This window comes from Myotis lucifugus, unplaced genomic scaffold (assembly GCF_000147115.1).
Source record: "Myotis lucifugus unplaced genomic scaffold, Myoluc2.0 scaffold_166, whole genome shotgun sequence".
NCBI classification, from domain to species: Eukaryota; Metazoa; Chordata; class Mammalia; order Chiroptera; family Vespertilionidae; genus Myotis; species Myotis lucifugus.
Window position 1 is genome coordinate 1,955,092 of NW_005871214.1, and position 21,729 is coordinate 1,976,820.

Here is a 21,729-nt window from a genome sequence, read left to right on the forward strand (position 1 = left end):
ATTAAGACAATGAGTTCAGTTTTAGTGAGGAGATAAGCAATACACTATTATTTTAAACTTACCACAAGAGCAAAGAACACCATAAAGAAAAATGATAAACTACTTGTGTAGCCAAGAAAGCCTGTAAAATAACAGTAAAAATAAAAAACAATTTATAAGGAAAATGATCCTAATGTACAGCTAAGGCTATACATCTTGGGCATGTTTTCTATTACAGTGCTTGGTATCTGGGGCTTAGGATTGAGAATAACAACATTCCAACTATCTGTCACAGATCATTTATGCAGCTCTGTACGGCAGAATTGGAACTGGCTTACCACTAATGGTACACTGTAAGGAAAGGCTGCCCTTTAATGTTCCACTGTAAAGATTTTATTTTAGTGGGGCAGACAAAATACTACTGCAAACCAAGTAATAGGTTAACTAGACAGGGCTGAAGGCTGAACAACCTAAAATAAGTCCAAGTTCAAAACTATGCACAACCACCACCCTTCTGCTAAAAATGTGGTACTGTGAACTTCCAAAGCCCCTTAATATTATTTTCTTTCTTTCTTTTTACTTTATTTTAAACAAATAATGTTCTCTTCAACAAAGACTTACCTATTTTAGGAAGAAGAGCAAGAGGAATGACAACACAAATGATTATTAGTAGTGTTTGTTCATCAAGATACCAAGACCTATTAGAAAAAAAAAATAATTCTATTCTATTTTAGGCGCAGGACTCCAGTGTTTGTGTACACACACACACACACACACACACACACACACACTTACAAAAAGCCTACTTCCTTTTGTTAAGCTATGTTCTTGTGGGATCCTAATATTATTATTAATAAATTTACATTTAAGAAATGTATCAAAATAATGAGATGCCATTTCAAGTACCAAATTAGAAAATAATTTTAAAAAATAAGATAGGCAATGTTGGTGAGGAGTAATGAGTGTACAAAACTGGTGAAAATAATAATAAATATTGGAAACAAACACCTAATACCATGACAATTTAAAAATAAATTATGGAACTATGGGATACTCATAAAAGATCACTTCATAGATATAATAATATAATGAATATTCAGTAAACATAATAAATATTTACAGCATGATTATAATTTTGAGGAAGAATACAGATTAAAAATGGAAAGGAATTGCAATAAATCAGTAGACATTATCTCTAGGTGGTAGAATAATGGGTAATTTTTCTTCTTTATAGTTTATATTTTTCAAACTTTCAGGAAAGTACATGGATTACCAGAAAAAAAGTATTAAAATTTTCATAAGTCATTAGAATGCTGAATTAGAAAAGGTAGGTTAAAAAGTGGGATGGTATATTTAATTATTTAAAAAAGTGGATGCACATTTTTTAAAAATCAGAAGGATATACTCAAAATACAAAAAGTAGATATTTCTGTGTGGTAACAATACGAGCAATTTTATTTTCTCCTTGTTTGCATATATGTTCCTTTAATTTTTCAATATAAAATATCTTATAGAAGTTTTAAAAAGTTAGAATGAATTTCCCAAGACTTTAATACTAGAGACTTTAGTATGTAAAGGACAAACAACTCATGAAAGAAGTACACATGAAGAAAAATCCAATGCAATTAAAGAAATAATGAGGCTGTTGAAATTAAACTAGTAGATTTATTTTTTATTTATTTTTTAAATGTATTTTTATTGATTTCAGGGAGGAAGAGAGAGAGAGATAGAAACAACAATGAGAGAAAATTGGCTGTCTCCTGCATGCCCCACACTGGGATTAAACCCACAACCCAGGCATGTGGTCTGGCCAGGAATCGAACTGTGACCTCCAGGTTCATAGATGAATGCTCTACCACTGAACCACACTGGCTGGGCACTAAAATTATTTTAAACATAAAATTTGAAGATGTAGCATAATTGGTCCTTCATATGTTGCCAGTGACTTTGTCAATCTAGTTCTATCTCCTAGAAAAACATTGATAATATGTAGCAAGAACAAAGCAAATGTGGTAATTTAGTCTCAAAAATAATCTTAAATATAAAGAATTCTATGTGCATGAAGCTATGAATACATCATTATAGTATTAAATAGCTGGGGGAAATCCTATATATCCAACAATAGAAAAATATCGATAACAGCATATTCAATGGGATATTAAGCAGCTTTTTAAAAAAGACAATTTAGTAGCCCGGCCGATGAGGCTGCTCAATGTTTGAACATCGACCTACGAATTAGGAGGTCACAGTTCAATTCCCACTCACAAAAATTAATTCAAAATAGATTAATGACTTAAGTGTAAGATCTGAAACCATAAAACTTCAGAAGAAAACATAGAGGGAAAGCTCCTTGATGTCTTAGCAACAATTTTTTGGATATGACACCAGAAGCACAAGCAACAAAAGCAAAATTAAGTGGGAATACATCGAACTAAAAACCTATATAGAAAAAGAAACAACAAAATGGAGAGCAATCTACAGAATGGGAGAAAATATTTGCAAACCATATATCTGACAAGGAATTAATATCCAAAATATATAAAGAACTCATACAATTCAATTACAAAAAAAATAAATAAAAAATCTGATTTAAAAATGGGCAGAAAAAAATGAACATTTTTCCAAAGAAGACATACCAATAGCCAATGGGTACATGAAAAGGTGTTCAACATCACTAATCACCAGGGAAATAAGAATCAAAACACAATAAGACAACACACCTGTCAGAATAGGAATCATCAAAAAGATAAGAGATAAGTGTTGGCCAGGATGTGGAGAAAAGGGACCCTCGTGTACTGCTGGTGGGATTGTAAATTGGTTCAGCCACTATGGAAAATAATATGGAAGCTCCTCAAAAAACTAAAAATTGAACTACCATATGATCCAACAATCCCACTTCTGGGCATATATCCAAAGGAAATGAAAAGATATCTGCACTCCCATGTTTATTGCAGCATTATTCACAATAGCCAAGATATGGAAACAGCCTAAGTGTCTGTCAATGGATGATGGATAAAGAAGATGTGATATATATAATGAAATATTATTGAGCCAGGAGAAAGAAGGAAACCTATTATTTGTGACAACATGGATGGACCTTAGGGGCATTATACTAAGATGAGTAAGAAAGAAAAAGACAAATATTGTATATCACTTATATGTGGAATCTAAAACATCCTAAACTCATAGAAACAGAGAAGAATGGTGATTCCTAAAGGCTGGGGGTTAGGGGGACCAAGGAGATGTTGGTCAAAGGGTACAAACTTGCAGTTAGAGATGAGTAAGTTCTGGGGGTCTAATGCACAACACTGTGATTACAGTCAACAGTACTGCATTATGTACTTGAAAGCTGCTAAGAGGCTAACTCTTAAATGCTCTCACCACAAAACACAATGATAATGATGTGACATGATGGAGGCATTAAACACCACCACTGTGGTAATCATATCTATACTAATAAAAGGGTAATATGCTAATTAGACTGACATCCATCCGGATGTCCTTCTGGACAAAGCCATGGTGGCGGGAGCCAAGGCAGAGGCAGTTTAGGGCAATCATGCCAGCAGGGAAGAGAAGTTAGGGGCAACCAGACCGGCAGGGGAGGGCAGTTGGGGGCGACCAGGCCAGCAGGGGAGGGCAGCTGGGGGCAACCAGGCCGGCAGGGGAGGGTAGTTGGTGGCGATGAGGCCGGCAGGGGAGGGCAGTTAGGGGCAATCAGGCAGGCAGAGGCAGTTAAAGGCGATCAGGCAGGCAGGGGAGCATTTAGGGGCATCAGGCAGGCAGGCAGGTGAGCGGTTAGGAACCAGCGGTCCTGAATTGTGAGAGGGATGTCTGACTGCTGGTTTAAACAGGGGTCCCAGATTGGAGAGGGTGCAGGCTGGGCTAAGGGACCCCAACTGTGCACAAATTTCATGCACCAGGCCTCTAGTCCTATATAATAAAAGGGTAATATGCAAATAGACCAACCAACCAATCAAAACGTAACATGCTAAGGCTGCTCAACCACTCGCTATGATGTGCATTGACCACCAGGGGGCAGAAAGTCAACTGGTCGACCAGTCGCTATTACGTGCACTGACCACCAGGGGGCAGATGCTCTGACCAGTAGGTTAGCTTGCTGCTGGGGTCCGGCCGATCGGAACTGAGTGAGATGGGCCTGACATGCCCTGGAGCCCTCCCATGGTCCCTCCCCGGCCCGATTGTGCACCGGTGGGGTCCCTCAGCCTGACCTGCACCCTCTCGCAATCCAGGACCCCTCGGGGGATGTTGGAGAGCCGGTTTCAGCCTGATCCCACAGGCCACTCCCCTTGGGAGGGTGCCAGGTGCAAGGCTCATGGTTGGTGAGCGCTGCTGCCGCAGCATGAGCCTCTCACAATCGGGACTGATTGGGCACGAGCCTGCGGCAGGCACAGGGGGGCCGGGATGATCAGGAGCGGCAGTAGGAGCTGCAGGCAGCGTTGGACTGAGGGTTTCAGCCTGATCCCTCCAGGCCACAGAGGGACTCCACCCATGCACGAATTCATGCACAGGGCCTCTACTTGCAATATATAATTGTATCAAATCAACACACTGTATACTTTAAACTTACACAATGTTATATGTCAATTTATCTCAATTAAGAATGAATGAATGAAAGAAAGAAAATAGGAGAAAAGGTGTTCCTCTGCATGGTTTCAACCCTAGCTTCTAACATGGACTTCATGATTCATTCACTGTGTCTCTTTTTACACCCTGGTGTATGAGGAAATCCTCTCTATGTATCTTTAATGGGTACTATTGGGTGCTGACAACTTCCTCTTTAACAGGACTGGAAAAGGAGCAATAGCAGAAATAGCACTGTGAAGCCTGGCCGGTGTGGCTCAGTGGTTGACGACCTATGAACTAGTGGGTCCCAGTTTGATTCCTGATCAGGGCACATGCCTGGGTTTCAGGCTTGATCCCCAGTGTGTGTGTGTGGCGGGGGATGGGGAGCTGTGCAGGAAGCAGCCAATCGATGATTCCCTCTCATCATTGATGTTTCTATCTCTCTCCCTCTCCCTGCCTCTTTGAAATCAATAAAAATAAATAGCACTGTGAACATAACTTTCCCTTCTCCACCCTAATTCATGTCTTTAGAAAATGCAAGTGCCAGAAACTAAAGCCTATGTACACGTATTTCTAGGTCTAATGGACTTGAAGCTGTGCTCTCTGCATTTTCATTCACATGCCCCTCAATTCCTGGTATGCAGGAGGTCCTAAGAGAAGACACATATTAACAATACAAATGATACTTGGCACGTTCATCTTCTCGCCACTCTTAAATAGGTAGTATCAGAGTGGAAACTTCAAAATATCCCTCACTGAAGAACACCTGGCAACTAAACTTCTTAAGCTGGCGAAGAGCCCAGGCTCTGGGCCTGAAATCTCCCTCGTCTGGGACTCAATCAGACCCAGACAGTGGCAGCGCCGGGAGGAGAGGCCAGAGCAGCACCAAGGCAGATCCTGCAGTTAGTCCTGCGTTCCCTGCCGTCAGGAGGGCAGAGCAGTGAAGGGAGCACCTTAATCCTCAGGACCAGACTCTGTTCTGTTGCATAAAGGAGCACTTCGGAATCCTGAACTTTATAATTTATACCATTATATTATACTGTATAATGTTATACTATTTCAAATCACAATTTACTCATCATAGAAGCCACATGACTGCCCACAGCACTGAACTGAGGTCTGAGATAACTTCACCCCTCCCAGCAGTAACTCAGAATCAGTCACAGCACCTCACAGATCACCTGGCTCAACAACTTCATCTCATATGTCATTAGAATCAGCAAACGGATGATGCTGATCTTAGGGATAGAGTAATGGAAATACTCCCTACTCTTGAGGAGTCACTTTGAGTTTATTGTATTTTCCAGATATTGCTTCATTTTTCTCAACATTGTGCTTCCTTTATTCACCTCATTACCAGATTGACTTAATTCCTAATGTAAAAAACTGTATTCAAAATATAATTTCTCTATCCCTGCTTGGCTGCTGGTTATTAATTATTTCTTACCCTTATTAAGTTATATTCATAATGCTGATAATAAAGGCAATACAGTAATGCTCAGTAAAGTTAGTTTACATTTCACATGCATGTCAGTCAACTGAATTTTCTTTCCAAGGGATATTTCCAAAGAACAGAAGTGATTAAACTTATAAAATACAAACCAGTAAAAAGAAATCTCAAAAAGCACACATTAAATAAATATATTTTATAAATCAAGATTTTAGATTTACCCTACTCTTAAATCTGAGAGGGAGAAAAAAGAATTATCTAACAGAACTCCTGTTTTCCTACTGTGATATATAAATATACTTTCTCTTTAAGCTAACAGAATTAGAGTAAAAAGTTTTATACCTCCTAGAAAACTTGTTTGATCTGTGGATTTAATCCTGTATGATAAAAATGTTCCAACTATGAAATATAGAGTATAAATCCTAAACTATATTTCAAATGCTTTGGCATGCAGACTTTTTTCCCCCATATTTTAATGAAAACCAGATTTATTTATAAGTTGCTTTAATTTCATTCTCGAATGGAATGGAACAAGAGTATCATATGTTCTGAATTAGGATCTGACTCACATCCCATATCAATTTTGTAACTCAAATGCAAGACAACTTAATTGTGTCAATCATATTCCCCTGACAAGATCATTAAATGTTAACAGAGAGCTTCCACATTTTAACAGACATAGATTTTTAAAATAGAAACTATTCTATGAAAAATATAGATGTCTCATAATAGTTTGGTATAAGTATTATAGCTTCTGACTTCTAATAGTAATTTTTGAAAGTGGAATATTATGAACATAAAGTTTCTTTTCAATAACATCTTTGTAAAGGTTTATGTTTCACAAAGGTACATCATATCTCACAGACAACCCAGAAAATAAGCTCACTTAAAAGATCTTAACTGCAAGTCACTGTAAGTCAAACTCTAAAATAAAAGCATACCAATATCATATTGATCTCATAGAAGAAATAGTGCTATGTAACTCTATCTAGAAATAAACTACCCTAGATAGTTAAGTAAATTACCCTATCATTTGTTTCTTACTTTACAGCTTTAAGCTTTAAAGACTAATGATTTATCTGCATGCTAACCAATATAATTAGTCGTATTAATTTTTTCAAAAATTTGAAATCCAAAATAAGCAAATATATATTAGATTTTAAACATTAAAGCTGTTAAATATGCAATTTTAAAACTTCATAACAGAGATTATGCAAATTGGATACAGTATTTTGAAGTATATAATTTTTTAAAATATATTTTATTGATTTTTTACAGAGAGGAAGGGAGAAGGATAGAGAGCTAGAAACATCAATGAGAGAGAAACATCGATCAGCTGCCTCCCGCACACTCCCCACTGGGAATGTGCCTGCAACCAAGGTACATGCCCTTGACCGGAATCGAACCTGGGACCCTTGAGTCCGCAGGCCGACGCTCTATCCACTGAGCCAAACCGGTTAGGGCTGAAGTATATAATTTTAAAAGTTCATGTGTGACATGTAAAAGTAACATTTTTATCAATTTTCTATTAATATAAGTGAGATGGGAATTAATTTTTATTTTTTTAAACAAGCCAGAAAAAAAAAAAATGGCAACTGATTTAAACTGAAGCTATGGTAAAAGTACCACTTTTAGAGAAAGAAGACCTACGTTTTAAAATCAGTTCTGTCATATACTACCTTAATTTTATATGTATTTTTATTATTCCTCTTTGCACAAACACATATAACAATAAAAAACTGTGAATATTGCCCTAACAGGTTTGGCTCAGTGGATAGAGCGTCAGCCTGCGGACTGAAGGGTCCTAGGTTTGATTCAGGTCAAGGGTATGTACCTTGGTTGCGGCACATCCCCAGTGCGGGGTGTGCAGGAGGCAGCTGATCGATGTTTCTCTCTTATCGATGTTTCTAACTCTATCCCTCTCCCTTCCTCTCTGTAAAAAAATCAATAAAATATTTAAAAAAAACACACACAAAAAACTGTGAATATGCCCGGCTGGTTGAGCTTCAACTTATAAACCAGGAGGTCCCAGTTCGATTCCCAGTCAGGGCACATGCCCGGGTTGCAGGCTCAATTACCAGTAGGGGGCATGCAGAAGGCAGCCGATCAATGATTCTCTCTCGTCATTGATGTTTTTATCTCTCTCTCTCTCTCAAATCAATAAAAAACATTTTTTAAAATGTGTATAGAAGTGACCCAATTCAGGACCAAGGAAAAGAAAGAAAACACGTGTATGACAACTATCAGGATTAACATTCAAATTTGACTCTGACCTTCCAGGCAAGCAGAGCAAATAAGAAAAAATCATCTTTAATACAGACACTATTGAAATTTCTTTTCTTCTAATTCTGCATATTTACACTATGCTATCAACTTACAAAAGCACATATACATACAATATTTTATTTGATTTTCCCAACAACTTTTTTAAGAAGGCAATATAGTACTGCTAGTATTATAGCAGGTGAAGAAACCTAAGTCTTTTATGGTGAAAAGAAGTTAAATTAATTTCCTGATGTTTCTGAATATGAAATGGGTAGGACACACACCTCCTTACTCTTGGTTTAACAGTCTTTATTTTACCTCATATTGCCTAGAGTTCTTAGCCCTGTATTATAAAAGAAATTTATCACATAGAACTTTTTGAGTAATAAAAGTTGTCTGCAATATTTTTACTGCAAGTACAAAAGTGATTTCCTCATAGCTATTTATTATAGGAATTATTTATCAAAGTAAGATCATAAAAATTAAAAGTAACTGTGTAAAGCTGTAGATAAAAAAGGTACTGGTGAGCATCAAATGTGATAATGAATGAGGAAACCTTGTGAACTAATAATGTACTATATTAAGGCACAATATTTCTGATAATGAAACATCATTAAGAACTTTTTTCAACCACATTTTCTTGACAGTTCTTAGTTAGATCTAAAGTATACCATACTTTTTATTAACCAATGTCACCCCAATAAAGTTGATGAAAAAATAAAGTATACATACTTTCCTTATAAATATGTATTTACAGTTATCTAAGGAGAATTCTTTCATATAAACCAAGTTGTAAACGCTAAAAACTACATTTTGAAAACTTGCTCTTTAATCCAGATTAAGTTCAAATATTAGAGCAAAACAACCAAATACTTAAATCTAAAAGTCTGACAGGTTGTTGTTGTTTATAAATTATATAAAATAACTTGATGACAAAAAAATGTATTCTGTCTTTTTAAGTTTATTTTTCTCAAAATTTCTTGTTCTATGTAGTGAAAGGAAAAGTATAATTAATTTGTTTTTCCCCTATAAAAAGAAATGAGTCAACAGTCTTTACAGCACAGTGTTTTTAAAATAAGGAGAAAAGGGGGTATGATGTGGTTTAGTACTGTTTATAACACTGTTAAAAAACAATCTTTGAAAATAATTTTTTAAATCATGCTTTATAATAGGAATCTCACATAAGTATGGCTATAACTTTATTAATATGATTTATCTTTATCATGATAGCTGGCTGAAAAGTGACAGCGGTTTTATCCACTCCATCCTTTGCTGGCCTTTACTATCAGTACTTTCAGTCTTTTTCTACATTCCCCCATCCCAATCTTGCATATCCCCAGAAATTTCTCCTTTACCCTTCTCTAAGATCTAGCTCAAACCTGTCCTGCCCTATCCCACCCTCACAGACTGTAAGGGTTACACCTGGCCTTTCAAAGGGCTCATGGCTCAGAGCTTCATACATAATGGATCACCAATAAACGTCTGCTGAGTGTTTTCTCCTCCATGACTGCTCTGCCCCTGCCTAATATGTAAGTGTCTTGTGGGCAGGGACTACATTTGTTTTACTTCCCACTAGCTTAATAAATACTTATTGAACTAGTAAATAAGTGGACACATGTGAAGTATTTTTTCTTACCCACTATAGTCTCCAGACAAAAATTCTGAAATAGCTGCAGGAAGCTCTGTCTTAATAATTAAAAGATAAGATGACATAGCTGCAAAAAGAACAAAAAGAATTCCTGTTAGAATTCTATCATCTTTAAGATTCTATCACTTAAAGAAGAATTTATCCAGAAACACAGGTATCTATTAGGGCTATGTGGAAGATTAACTTATACTGCACTGTCCTCAAAGATACACACACACACATATATATATGGAGAGAGAGATCTATATACTGGGAATGCAGATAAATAACTCTGTAGAGAAGAATAATTGTAGCCAAAACCGGTTTGGCTCAGTGGATAGAGTGTCGGCCTGCGGACTCAAGGGTCCCAGGTTCGATTCCGGTCAAGGGCATGTACCTGGGTTGCGGGCACATCCCCAGTAGGAGATGTGCAGGAGGCAGCTGATCGATGTTTCTGATGTTTCTCTCTCATCGATGTTTCTACCTCTCTATCTCTCTCCCTTACTCTCTGTAAAAAAATCAATAAAATATATTTTAAAAAAAAAGAATAATTGTAAATTCATTAAGTATCCTTTGCTTACATTTCAAGTTCAAGGCAAATAATTAAGCTTAAATGCTTAAGTACATAGAAACCCAGGTGATCTGGAGTCAAAATTTCAGTTTCACAGAGAAATAATCTCTTTCCCCCATAGGTTAAATATATATTGAGAAAGAGCCCTGACTAGTGTGCCTCAGTGGTTGAAGTATCAGTCCCCGCACTGAAGGGTCATGGGTTCGATTCCAGGTCAAGAGCATGTACCTGGATTGCAGGTTCCTGGCCCTGGTTGGGTGGGTGCGGGAGTCAACCAATCAATGTGTCTCCCTCACATTGATGTTTCTCTCCCTTTCTCTTCCTCCCTCCCTCCCTTCCACTTGCTCATAAAAAAAAAATGGAAAAAATATCTTCAGGTAAGGATTAACCAAAAAGAAAGAAAGGAAGGAAGGAAGAAAAAAGAGCCAACAAGAATATGTCCATGAAGAATAAAGAGTGTACATTAATTTTATTATTTATATACTAGAAGCCCAGTGCACGATTAAATCGTGCATGTGTAGGGTCCCCTAGGCCTAGCCTGCCATCAGGGCCATGTTCGCTGCCCCGCGACTCTGCAGATGCTGCTGGTGCCCCGCGACGTTCCATGGACACTGCCAGGGCCCCACAATGCTCTGCCGACGCTGCTGGCACCCGGGGGGTGGGGTATGCGGGGGACAGCGTGGAGGGAGGGCCCGAGAGGTGCTCCATGCACCTCCTGATGACTGGTCATTTGGTCGTTACAGCGTTAAGGCCCCTGGCCTTTTATAATATAGATATTTCAGGAAACACTTCACTTTCTCCCTAAACCTACAAAAACTAAGAACACAAATGAATGCCAGGCCTTCATAGCAAAAATATGGGGGGAAACTGATTAAAAGGTTCAAATAGTTTAAGAAGAAGAATATATATTTCTCAATCAACATATTTAAAAGTAGCTGGACTCCTGAACAATTATTATAATGCTGTGTGATCACTTAACCCTGGAGAGAAAAAAAAGACTCTGTACTACTTTGTGTATAAATTTATATGAAAAAGCAATAATTACACACACAAACATACACTCAATTTTTTAAGTAAAATAACATGTACCTATGGCAAAGTAAAATTTGGAACAGTTAAGTAAGTAACCACTTCTTTGTAATGAAAATGTACATATACACCTTTTCCAGTTTATGACCATTCGTTTTCTCCGGCAGAAGGACAACTGTTGAAGTACAGCTTTTTCCAGGCAGCAGTACGGTACATTTCTTCAAACTCTCCTTTACTTATGGGATTGTACAAGAAAAGGTGTTCTATATTGCTTACACTCTCATAAGGAAACACTTGCTATTAATTTGGTACAGAAGGAAGGTTTAATTTTTTCCACTCAAGGATTTGAAGTCTCTGTTTATACTTTATCTATTCCAAAGAATCATACACATATGGTGTGATAATAAAAATCATGAACAGAATTTTCTGAAACTGGCCTAGAGCTACTTAAATATATCTTGCCAGGAAAAAAAAAAACAACCTTGAAAACAAGGAATGCAGACTTCCTACACAATGTAATTTATTATCTGCCCATCAGTCTTTCTTGCTTGGATTAATCCAACACTCCATGGATTTCTAAAGTTTCAGACATTCATCTCTTTCAGTAATTTTCTATTATTTCTTTTAGATCTTTAGCTGTAAAAAGCTTCAATGAATATGAGATCATATTTCTTTCTAATATACAATCTGTCATTCTTCCCAGAATTTCTATTAGCCTCTGGCTAATCATTTGATCACTTTTATCCTCTGTTGTAGCTTTAACTCTTTGGTTTTCAAATGGGTGTCCTATTTCATTAGATTCCAGTCTGAAGAATCATGTATATTTCAAGAAATATAAACATTTCTCTCTCAAAAAAATATCTCAGCATACAAGATATAAATATATGATAAGACAAGCAAAATACTGCTTCTTAGAGACTGCTGGTGCTTGTTTTAAGAGCTACAGAACCACAGAACTCATGACTAAGCAAGTAAAACAAAGAAAGACACTATACTTTCCACTAAATTATTTTTTTAACTACAAGTAAACTTTCATGCAAGGACTAGCACCTTAATATATTATATATAATACAGAAAGGAAACAAGAATATACATTAAGTTAGGAAATACATCTTCATTAGATTCACATGAAAAGAACAATCAGCTCAGTAAAGTAAACTGGAAAAAATTTTACTAGTAAAGATATGATATCAATAAGAAAGTTCACATATCCATTGATTTTTAACCAAAAGGTTCACTTGATCAAAAAGCTGCCTGTCACACCTTTTGTCTCATGTCTTATATTAATGGCATAAGGAAGTGTTTAAAGACATCTTAGAGACAGGTCACAAGCAAGAATTTGTAAGTGATATTTGCTGACATTGATACATAGCATACACTCCTGATACAAGACACACCAATATTGTAATCTAAATTAATAGCTGTAACAGGGTCATCCATAAGTGCCATGGTTATAGTTAAGTGGTTCTGGCCTACACACTACCAAAGCCAGAATTAGTGCTAGAAGACATACCTTGATGACAGGTATTCAACCATTACATTTCGTTTCACCGCATTAACTAAATAGGTATTCTTTTCTCATTCATTTTAAACATAACTAATAGAATTCATTTCATGGAAACTATCCTGGGAAGAAAATTCAAAAAATCTGTGAACCTAATCAAAACACAGAAGTTGAAAGTATTCTTTAAAAACCATGTGGGAAAAGCAACTCTTATATTAAGAAATGACTAAAATAGGGTAAAATTTGATTAGGCCATAGCAAGTGGAAAGGTATTGATATTGGTTGTCTAATCATAAAGAGAAACACATGAGTTGGCAGCATGGAGGTTGAGGGGAGCGACGTCAGAAGCAGAGGAAAGGGGAAAGGGAGAAGTGTGAGAACAGCAAGCATGTTTGGTTTGGGGTGCCTAGTGTATGCTTGACTGTGTTCTAAGTGATCTCTACGTTATTTCCTCACTTAACCTTCACCACAGACCTGAAACGCAGAATTATTTATTTCACAGATGAAGAAATGAAGGCACAAAGGAGTAACTTGCCCAAGCTAGGGATGGTGGGAGAAGCCAGTCTGGCTTGAGAAACTTGCACTTAACTACTCTGCTATGGGAAAGTGCGGGCACCAAGTGAAGAAATCCACCACAGCAAAGAAAAAGGAAGTCTATCAAGAGAACCACTCCCCAGGGCTGTTCTTTTTTCTTTTATCATCAGCATTTACAGTAAATTGTGTCTGAATGTTGTGTTTAACATTTGGGTTCAAAGAAATTAAAGAATTTAAACAACATAGAAAATTAATTAGAAGCTTTACTAGTAAGATCACTTATAATGTTCATTTCATATTGAAATGTATTTTCAGCATAATTCATTTCATTTTTGTGAGCTGGCTTAGTGAAGTAATTAGTACAAGATTCCTCAGACAAGCTAATGAGTTTCATGGTAGGACTCTACCTAATAGGATACTATGGATAGGACTCTGCCACTATGATTCTACTGTATCAACAACTATTGTTATAGTTCAGAAAAGAAAGTTTCCTATTTCACATGTCTGAGATATTAACACTATATTGAAATTTTAAAAAATTAAAATGAAAACCAACCCCTCTTCCCGCAAACTTTGTACTCTTATGGACTATTTTTCCCAGGACTCCTTTAAAAAAAAAAAAAGAAAAAAAAAAAAAGCAGGGTCACTCTACACACACACACACACACACACACACACACACAAATATATATACATACAAAAGGCCTCAGTTGGAGTTTGGGTCTAAGAAATCATTAGTTTACAAAAATAATTACCTTTTTGTTAAACACTTAAAATACACATATGAAGATAAAATTACACACAGCTATTTTTAAAACAGAATTAGGTTTTCAGCACTTGGAGGAAGTTCAGCAACTTCTTAAAGGATTAGTCAGCCAGCCCTAAACAGATGTACTATGGGAGGAAATAATAACTTTGCTTTTGTCTAAAAGAGGTTCAATTTTACTTCAAACATGTTTTTAGTCACAGATTGCAACTAGTTTATTATATTCAACATGTCTTTCTTATTAACCAGGTGTTTCTATTAAATGTTCAAATACCACTGAAAATCTATCCCTACTCAAAATAGTACACAAAAATCAATAAAATATATTTTTAAAAAAAAATATTTAAAGCCAAAACCGGTTTGGCTCAGTGGATAGAGCATCGGCCTGCGGACTGAAAGGTCCCAGGTTCGATTCCGGTCAAGGGCATGTACCTGGGTTGCGGGCACATCCCCAGTAGGAGATGTGCAGGAGGCAGCTGGTTGATGTTTCTCTCTCATCGATGTTTCTAACTATCTCTCTCCCTTCCTCTCTGTAAAAAATCAATAAAATATATTTAAAAAAAATAGTACACAAACACAATCTCTCTTTTTTTTTAAAAGGACTTTTTAAAAAATGTTGATGATGTATCTTTCCTCAATTGTTTTTAAAAATATTTTAATTGATTTTAGAGAGAACAAGGGAGAGGGAGAGAGAGAGAGAAACATCTATGTGAGAGAGAAATATCAATCAGTTGCCTTCTGCACATGCACCCTGATGGGGATGGAACCTGTAACCTGGTATGTGCCCTGACTGGGAGTCAGACCAGTGACCCTTCAGTGCACGAGACTCCTGACGCTCAACCAACTGAGCCATATCAGCCAAGGCAAGGATTTTTCTTTTTAAAACCCTGACAACAATGTCATTTCCCTAATTTGTGTACAAATGAAAATCACAATATATGGAGGAACTTCTCCCCCATAACCCTAAAAAAAATTATAACTTTGTTTTACCATTATCAAGATCTTAAATTTGAATGAAAAGTGACCGGAATATTCACTATTCTAAACCCCTATAAATAAAAATTAGTACTAAGAAATGCATTATTATTAAACCTTTTTAAAGTGACATGTTACCAGTAAATATTGCTACAGGAAGTACTTGTGCAAAAGACTCCTTCCAAATTTCCTCTCTCTCCCCTAAGTGCTTCCTAGAATTTCTGAACAATATTGAGGCTCAATAAAGCTGCAGTTTAACTACAGATGATGTTACCAGCAGATGGCATTGTAACAGCGCACCCAATCCTTGTTTCCCATAAGACAATACAAACTAGTACATCTAAAAAATTTCACTATCTTACCAAAAGAAAAAAAGAAAAGGAAAAAAAAAGACCAAATAGTTTCAGAATTATCTAATATTAAATCATAAATTTGAAAAACACTGAGAATTTAAAATGTTTATAGTTCTCGACTGAAAATGACCTTATTTATACCTTTCTGTTTATGAATGAGATTTAGTAACTAGGCTGCCTGAGGAATAAAAGGGCTGCTGAGTTTCTCTTAAAACAGATTCCCAAACCGAGGTGTTAATTGAGGCTGCTAGAATAAGGTTAGTGGGATTCGTGCCAGACTAGAGAAGCAGGGTCACTCTACCTATTTCAGGAGATCTCGGTAAGACTACTAATGCTTAGGGTTTTCCTTTCACAATATGCAGCAGTAATTCAACCTTTAATCTCCTTTAAAGGTTTGGGGCTTTAGAGAACTAAGGAAAGAATATGCTATCCATAGTGGTCCTTCACATTTTAAGAGCAAAATAAGAATTTAACATATGCCTAAAAGCCACTCACCTTTCCACATTGAGTTGGGCAAGATATGAAACCAGTAATAACATCAATTAACTTTTATCAGGTACTTGTAAGAGTTCATAGTTAATAGACTTTCTCTAGCTTGACTAACGATGATTTGGGGTTTACCGTTTGATTTGCGGGGATATTTTAGCCTTCCGGGTGGTCTATCTCAGGAGTTCAAATGAATTGAAACCATGTAACTACTTACCTTGGTTCTTAAGAAAAGAACTTCATTATGCAACACAGTTAGAGGAACTATGTGGAAAGTACCTATACTTATTTGCTATTACAGCTCTTAATCCTTTTACTAGTAGTATGCTAAATTCAAACTCTAAGCCAGAGTTCTCTTGCCCGTAACAGCATTAAATATGAAAACTTCCAGACGCTTTTCTGACTTTGTGTCCCAACAGCAATGACTCTCGGCAAACACCACTCAGGCTCCTGAGGAAATGGGCAGCTGGGGGGGCTATCTCAGGCTCTAATTCATTAGTGTTGGGAAGAGATCAGGAATTGCTTTTCAGTAGTATTTTACTATATGGCTCTCCATTTTCCAAAGGTAAGGGCTCCAATAACCTTAGAATAAAAGCACTAAGTTTGTGAGTCACATTTTTTTCTATCATAAAGTTTAGAGATTATTCAAAAACAGATTTTTTCCACAAAATTTGTTAGGACACATTAGTGCCCAATAACATACTTGGTGCCTGATTGGTCTTGGGGGAAACAAGATTTTCTGTGAAGTTCTGAAAGTAGATTCTTTCCTAAAGAAACTATATGTTCACTAATATATTCTGTGGTCTTCTCTTCCCAGTTGATTACCTTTCTTTTCCTCCTAAAGGAGTATCACGCCAGGTCAATGACTTTTCCTTCTTGTTCTCCATGTCTTATGCCTTCCTTTCTTCCTATAATGAGTCTTACTTACTAAATGCCTACTATGTGCTAGATACTAAGGATGTAAATCAATGAGCAAGTTACCTAGAGTTATGGAATCTGGAGACGTAGGGAATAAACTGGGTCTTCATTTTGCTGGTAAGGGTCTCTCTGTTCCATTTACCTCATAGATTCATCCAGGGCACAGAATCCCAAGAAAACTGAGACATGTTTAAATGTTACAAAGAATAAAAGAGTCAGGCAGCATTAATTTAAGACATAATTACCTAATCTGAAAACAGATTTCAAAATACCTTATTTTCTATTTCACATAAGTTCTAACTCTCCTCAATCCTTTTAATGTTTAAAGAATTCTAAATTACAAATCATTCATCGGGCTTTCAAGTCTCTTTATATCATTTATATAATATATAAAATTGTCTCTTTGAGGCAAAATCTTAGGCTTTTAAGTAGAACCTTTTTTTAACTGTCTCATTCACTCAACAAATATTATTTATTGAGTTCCTTTACCAGAAACTAGGTCAGGTTATGAAAACACATAGTTCCTGTCCCCAAGGAGATTTTAAAATCCTCGACATTTAATCTTTTCACGGCTTTTCAAACATTTACTATATCATAGCAGAAAGAATTAAGGCTTTAGAATAGACAGACAGAGTGGGGTTTGAGTCCTGGCTTGATTAAGGGGTAAAGGTAAGCAAGTTACTTATACCCCCTGAGCACTGATCTCTGCCTCTATAAAACAAGGGTCAGATCATCTACCTTGAAGAGTTGCGGTAAATATAATTAAAGTGACTAGTGGAACACTTGACCAAGGTAGAAGCTATTATATTATTTTTCAGTTCTAAACAATCACTGCAAAAACTCAGACCATTTATACCAGGGGTCCTCAAACTTTTTAAACAGGGGGCCAGTTCACTGTCCCTCAGACCGTTGGAGGGCTGGACTATAGTTTAAAAAAAAAAACTATGAACAAATTCCTATCCACACTGCACATATCTTATTTTGAAGTAAAAAAACAAAACGGGAACAAATACAATATTTGTATTTGCATGTGGCCCGCGGGCCGTAGTTTGAGGACCCCTGATTTATACTAACAGGCTATAACAGAACATCCTATCTTTCAAAAAAATGCTATCTGAATTATATTATATGCAGATAGGCATGGAAGAAGTATACAAATTAAATCTGATGCTACACACTTTATAAGTATCCAATGAATTTCTAATTAATAACAAAAAATCCACTTTGTAGAAATAACATTAAATAAGTCATATGCACAATATATTAAAGATCCTCCTAAATAAGTGTTTCTTCTCATGCATATATGGTCTAGCTACTTAGGACTTACACAGACCCAGCGTACATCAATCAAGGAACTACTTCTTAAGGCTGGAGCTCCTAGTCATTAACCTCCAAGGCTCAATGGCTCCCCTAAAGTTCCAAGAACTGAGATTCCCCTTTTCTGACAAGAAATAGCATCTATGAAAGCTTTTAGACCAATAGTTGCTGATTTGTTAAAGATACCTAACAAAACACCAAAGTATTTTTTAGAGAATCTTTTTTCTTTTATTATTTTTTTAAATAAATCTTTATTGTTCATACTATTACAGTTGTTCCTCTTTTTCCCCCCATAGCTCCCCTCCACCCGGTTCCCACCCCACCCCCTGCCCTTACCCCTCTCACTGTCCTCGTCCATAGGTGTATGATTTTGTCCAGTCTCTTCCTGCACCCCCCCACACCCCCTTCCTCCCGAGAATTGTCAGTCCACTCCCTTTCTATGCCCCTGATTCTATTATATTCACGAGTTTATTCTGTTCGTCGGATTTTTTATTCACTTGATTTTTAGATTCACTTCTTGATAGTTATGTATTTATTGCCACTTTGTTGTTCATAATTTTTATCTTTACCTTTTTCTTCTTCTTCCTCTTCTGTAGGGAGCGGCTATAGGGTTAAGCCTCGGACTGACCTGTTGGCAAAGCCACAAACAAGTCCCAGCTTAGAAGGCACAGTCCTCTTAGCATAATTAGGCTTGACCTTATGATGCTCCCTAGATCCTTCCTAGGTAGCTAATAGGCTGTGGGAGGTGCAGCAAGTGCTGCCAAAACAAGTGAAACTCACAAGAACATTGTAACTATGGTGACCACTACCTTGTTTACCTCTGGCTATAAAATAAAGGCTCAGCTTGCCTCTGGATCTCTCTCTGTGGCCTCAGCCAGGCATTGGAAGATCCGCCTAGACCAGGGGTGGGCAAACTTTTTGACTTGAGGGCCACAATGGGTTCTTAAACTGGACCGGAGGGCCGGAACAAAAGCATGGATGGAGTGTTTGTGTGAACTAATATAAATTCAAAGTAAACATCATTACATAAAAGGGTACGGTCTTTTTTTTTTTTTTAGTTTTATTCATTTCAAACGGGCCGGATCCGGCCCGCGGGCCGTAGTTTGCCCACAGCTGGCCTAGACCCAGCTTATTCTCTCTGTCTGTCATTTCTCCATCCTTCATCGCTCTCACTCAGGCTTCTGGAACCCTTGGCTGAGCTAGCTCAGCACACTCTTCTTAAAGAATACCCTTCAGCATTTCATATAATACTGGTTTGGTGGTGATGAACTCCTTTAGCTTTTTTTTTTTTATCTGTGAAGCTCTTTATCTGACCTTCAATTCTAAATGATAGCTTTGCTGGGTAGAGTAATCTTGGTTGTAGGTTCTTGGTATTCATCACTTTGAATATTTCTTGCCACTCCCTTCTGGCCTGCATAGTTTTTGTTGAGAAATCAGCTAACAGTCGTATGGGTACTCCCTTGTCGGTAACTAACTGTTTTTCTCTTGCTGCTCTCTTTGTCTTTTGCCCTTGGCATTTTAATTATGATGTGCCTTGGTGTGGTCCTCTTTGGATTCCTTTTGTTTGGGGTTCTCTGCGCTTCCTGGACTTGTAAGTCTATTTCTTTCACCAGGTAGGGGAAGTTTTCTGTCATTGTTTCTTCAAATAGGTTTTCAATATCTTGCTCTCTCTCTTCTTCTGGCACCCCTATAATTCGGATGTTGGGACGCTTTAAGTTGTCCCAGAGGCTCCTTACACTATCTTGATATTTTTGGATTCTTTTTTCCTTTTGCTTTTCCGGTGTTTTCTGCTTCTTCGTATTTCAAATCTTTGACTTGATTCTTGCGCTCATCTGGTCTGCTGTTGGGTGTCTGTATAATATTCTTTATTTCAGTCAGTGTATGCTTAATTTCTAATTGGTCCTTTTTCATATCCTTGAGGGTCTCACTATATTTCTCGGAGGTTTCTAGAAGATTCTTGAGTCATCCTATAACCGTGGTTTTGAACTCTATATCCAGTAGTTTGCTTTCCTCCACTTATTTCATTTGTGACCTGTTCTTTGTCTCCGCATTTTCGCTGCTTCCCTGTGTTAATAGAGTGGCTTTGTGTGTTAGGTGTCCTATAGGGCCCAGTGGCTCAGCCTTCTTGATTACCTGAGGTGGACACTCTTGGTGCACCCCTTTGTGGGCTGTGTGCACAATCCTGTTGTAGTTAAGCCTTGATTGCTGTTGGTATCACTGGGAGGAATTGACCTCCAGGCCAGTTGGCTGTGAGGACCAGTTGTGTCTGCAGGGGAAGAACTTCTGTGCTGGAGACACCTTTATGGGGCAGGACTTGCTTCAGTGGGGCTTTGGCGCTCACTGAGTCTGCCCAGGTTTTTAGACAGAGAAAGGCCAGGCCATTCATATGCACAAGCCTCTGGGCACTGCTTGGGTGGGGTTATAAATAGGGTGGGGCAGGGCCTCAGGGAATCTCCAGGGCAGAGCAAACCACAATGGCTGCCAGACTGCTCTGCCTCAGAGTGGTCCCGGGGTCTGTGTCCCAAGGCCCCATGCAGGAACAGTGAACGCTGCAAGCACCTCTGCGAGAAAGCCGCCCTCACATTCCGGCCCAATGCCAGACAGTACAGTTTCTCTCCGTATGAGTCTGGGTCCCCAAATTCTCGCCCGGAACTGGAGTTCAGAGCAGTCAGGAGCTTGTATCTCCCTCCCAGTTGAAAAAGACAACAGCGTACCCAGCTGCCAGCCCTTTCGGGTGCACTTCCGTACCTCCGCACTTCCACACCTCTGCACCTCCTACCGGACTCAATGCGCTTTTCTCTTTCCTTCTAGTTGTAGAATTTCCACTCAGCCAGCCTTCCTGTGGTTCTGGATGATATTCGTTTTGTCTTTTAGTTGTAGTTTTAATGTGGTTGTGCATGGCAGCAAATTCAGGTGTTTACCTATACCGCCATCTTGGTAGTCTCCTTCCCAAATTATATATATATAAATAATTGATTTCAGAGAGGAAGGGAGAGGGATAGAGAAAGATAGAAACATCAATGATGAGAAAGAATCATTGATCAGCTGCCTCCTGCAGGCCTCCTACTGGGGATCAAGCCCAAAACACGGGCATGTGCCCTTGACCGGAATCAAACCCGGGCGCTTCAGTCCCCAGGCTGATGCTCTATCCACTGAGCCAAACTGGCTAGGGCACCAAATCATCTTTTAAACCAAGCATAACCCTCCCACTGAACTTTCCTGTAATACAAATATTTTAATGTTCTGAAAGAATTAATATGTCTCCCAAACTACCAAAGTAGAAATCGAATTTTGAGGTAAGAAGTTACCTTAAGCTCCCTGCCTCCCATCCTACCCCCAGCAATTTAACAAAGAGAAAACTGAGGCAAAGA

At 37.7% G+C, this 21,729-nt stretch overlaps 1 protein-coding gene across 1 annotated transcript in view; it reads right to left on the reverse strand.

The window, feature by feature from the left end:
* Window positions 1-21,729, reverse strand: part of SLC38A6 (solute carrier family 38 member 6) — a 65,415-nt gene that overhangs the window by 16,502 nt on the left and 27,184 nt on the right. The window contains exons 6-8 of the mRNA XM_006096035.3: window positions 9,915-9,993; window positions 601-677; window positions 63-121 (exon numbers count right to left, since the gene is read on the reverse strand). Coding sequence (XP_006096097.1) covers window positions 63-121; window positions 601-677; window positions 9,915-9,993 — 215 coding nt within the window. The remainder of the gene's footprint in view (window positions 1-62; window positions 122-600; window positions 678-9,914; window positions 9,994-21,729) is intronic.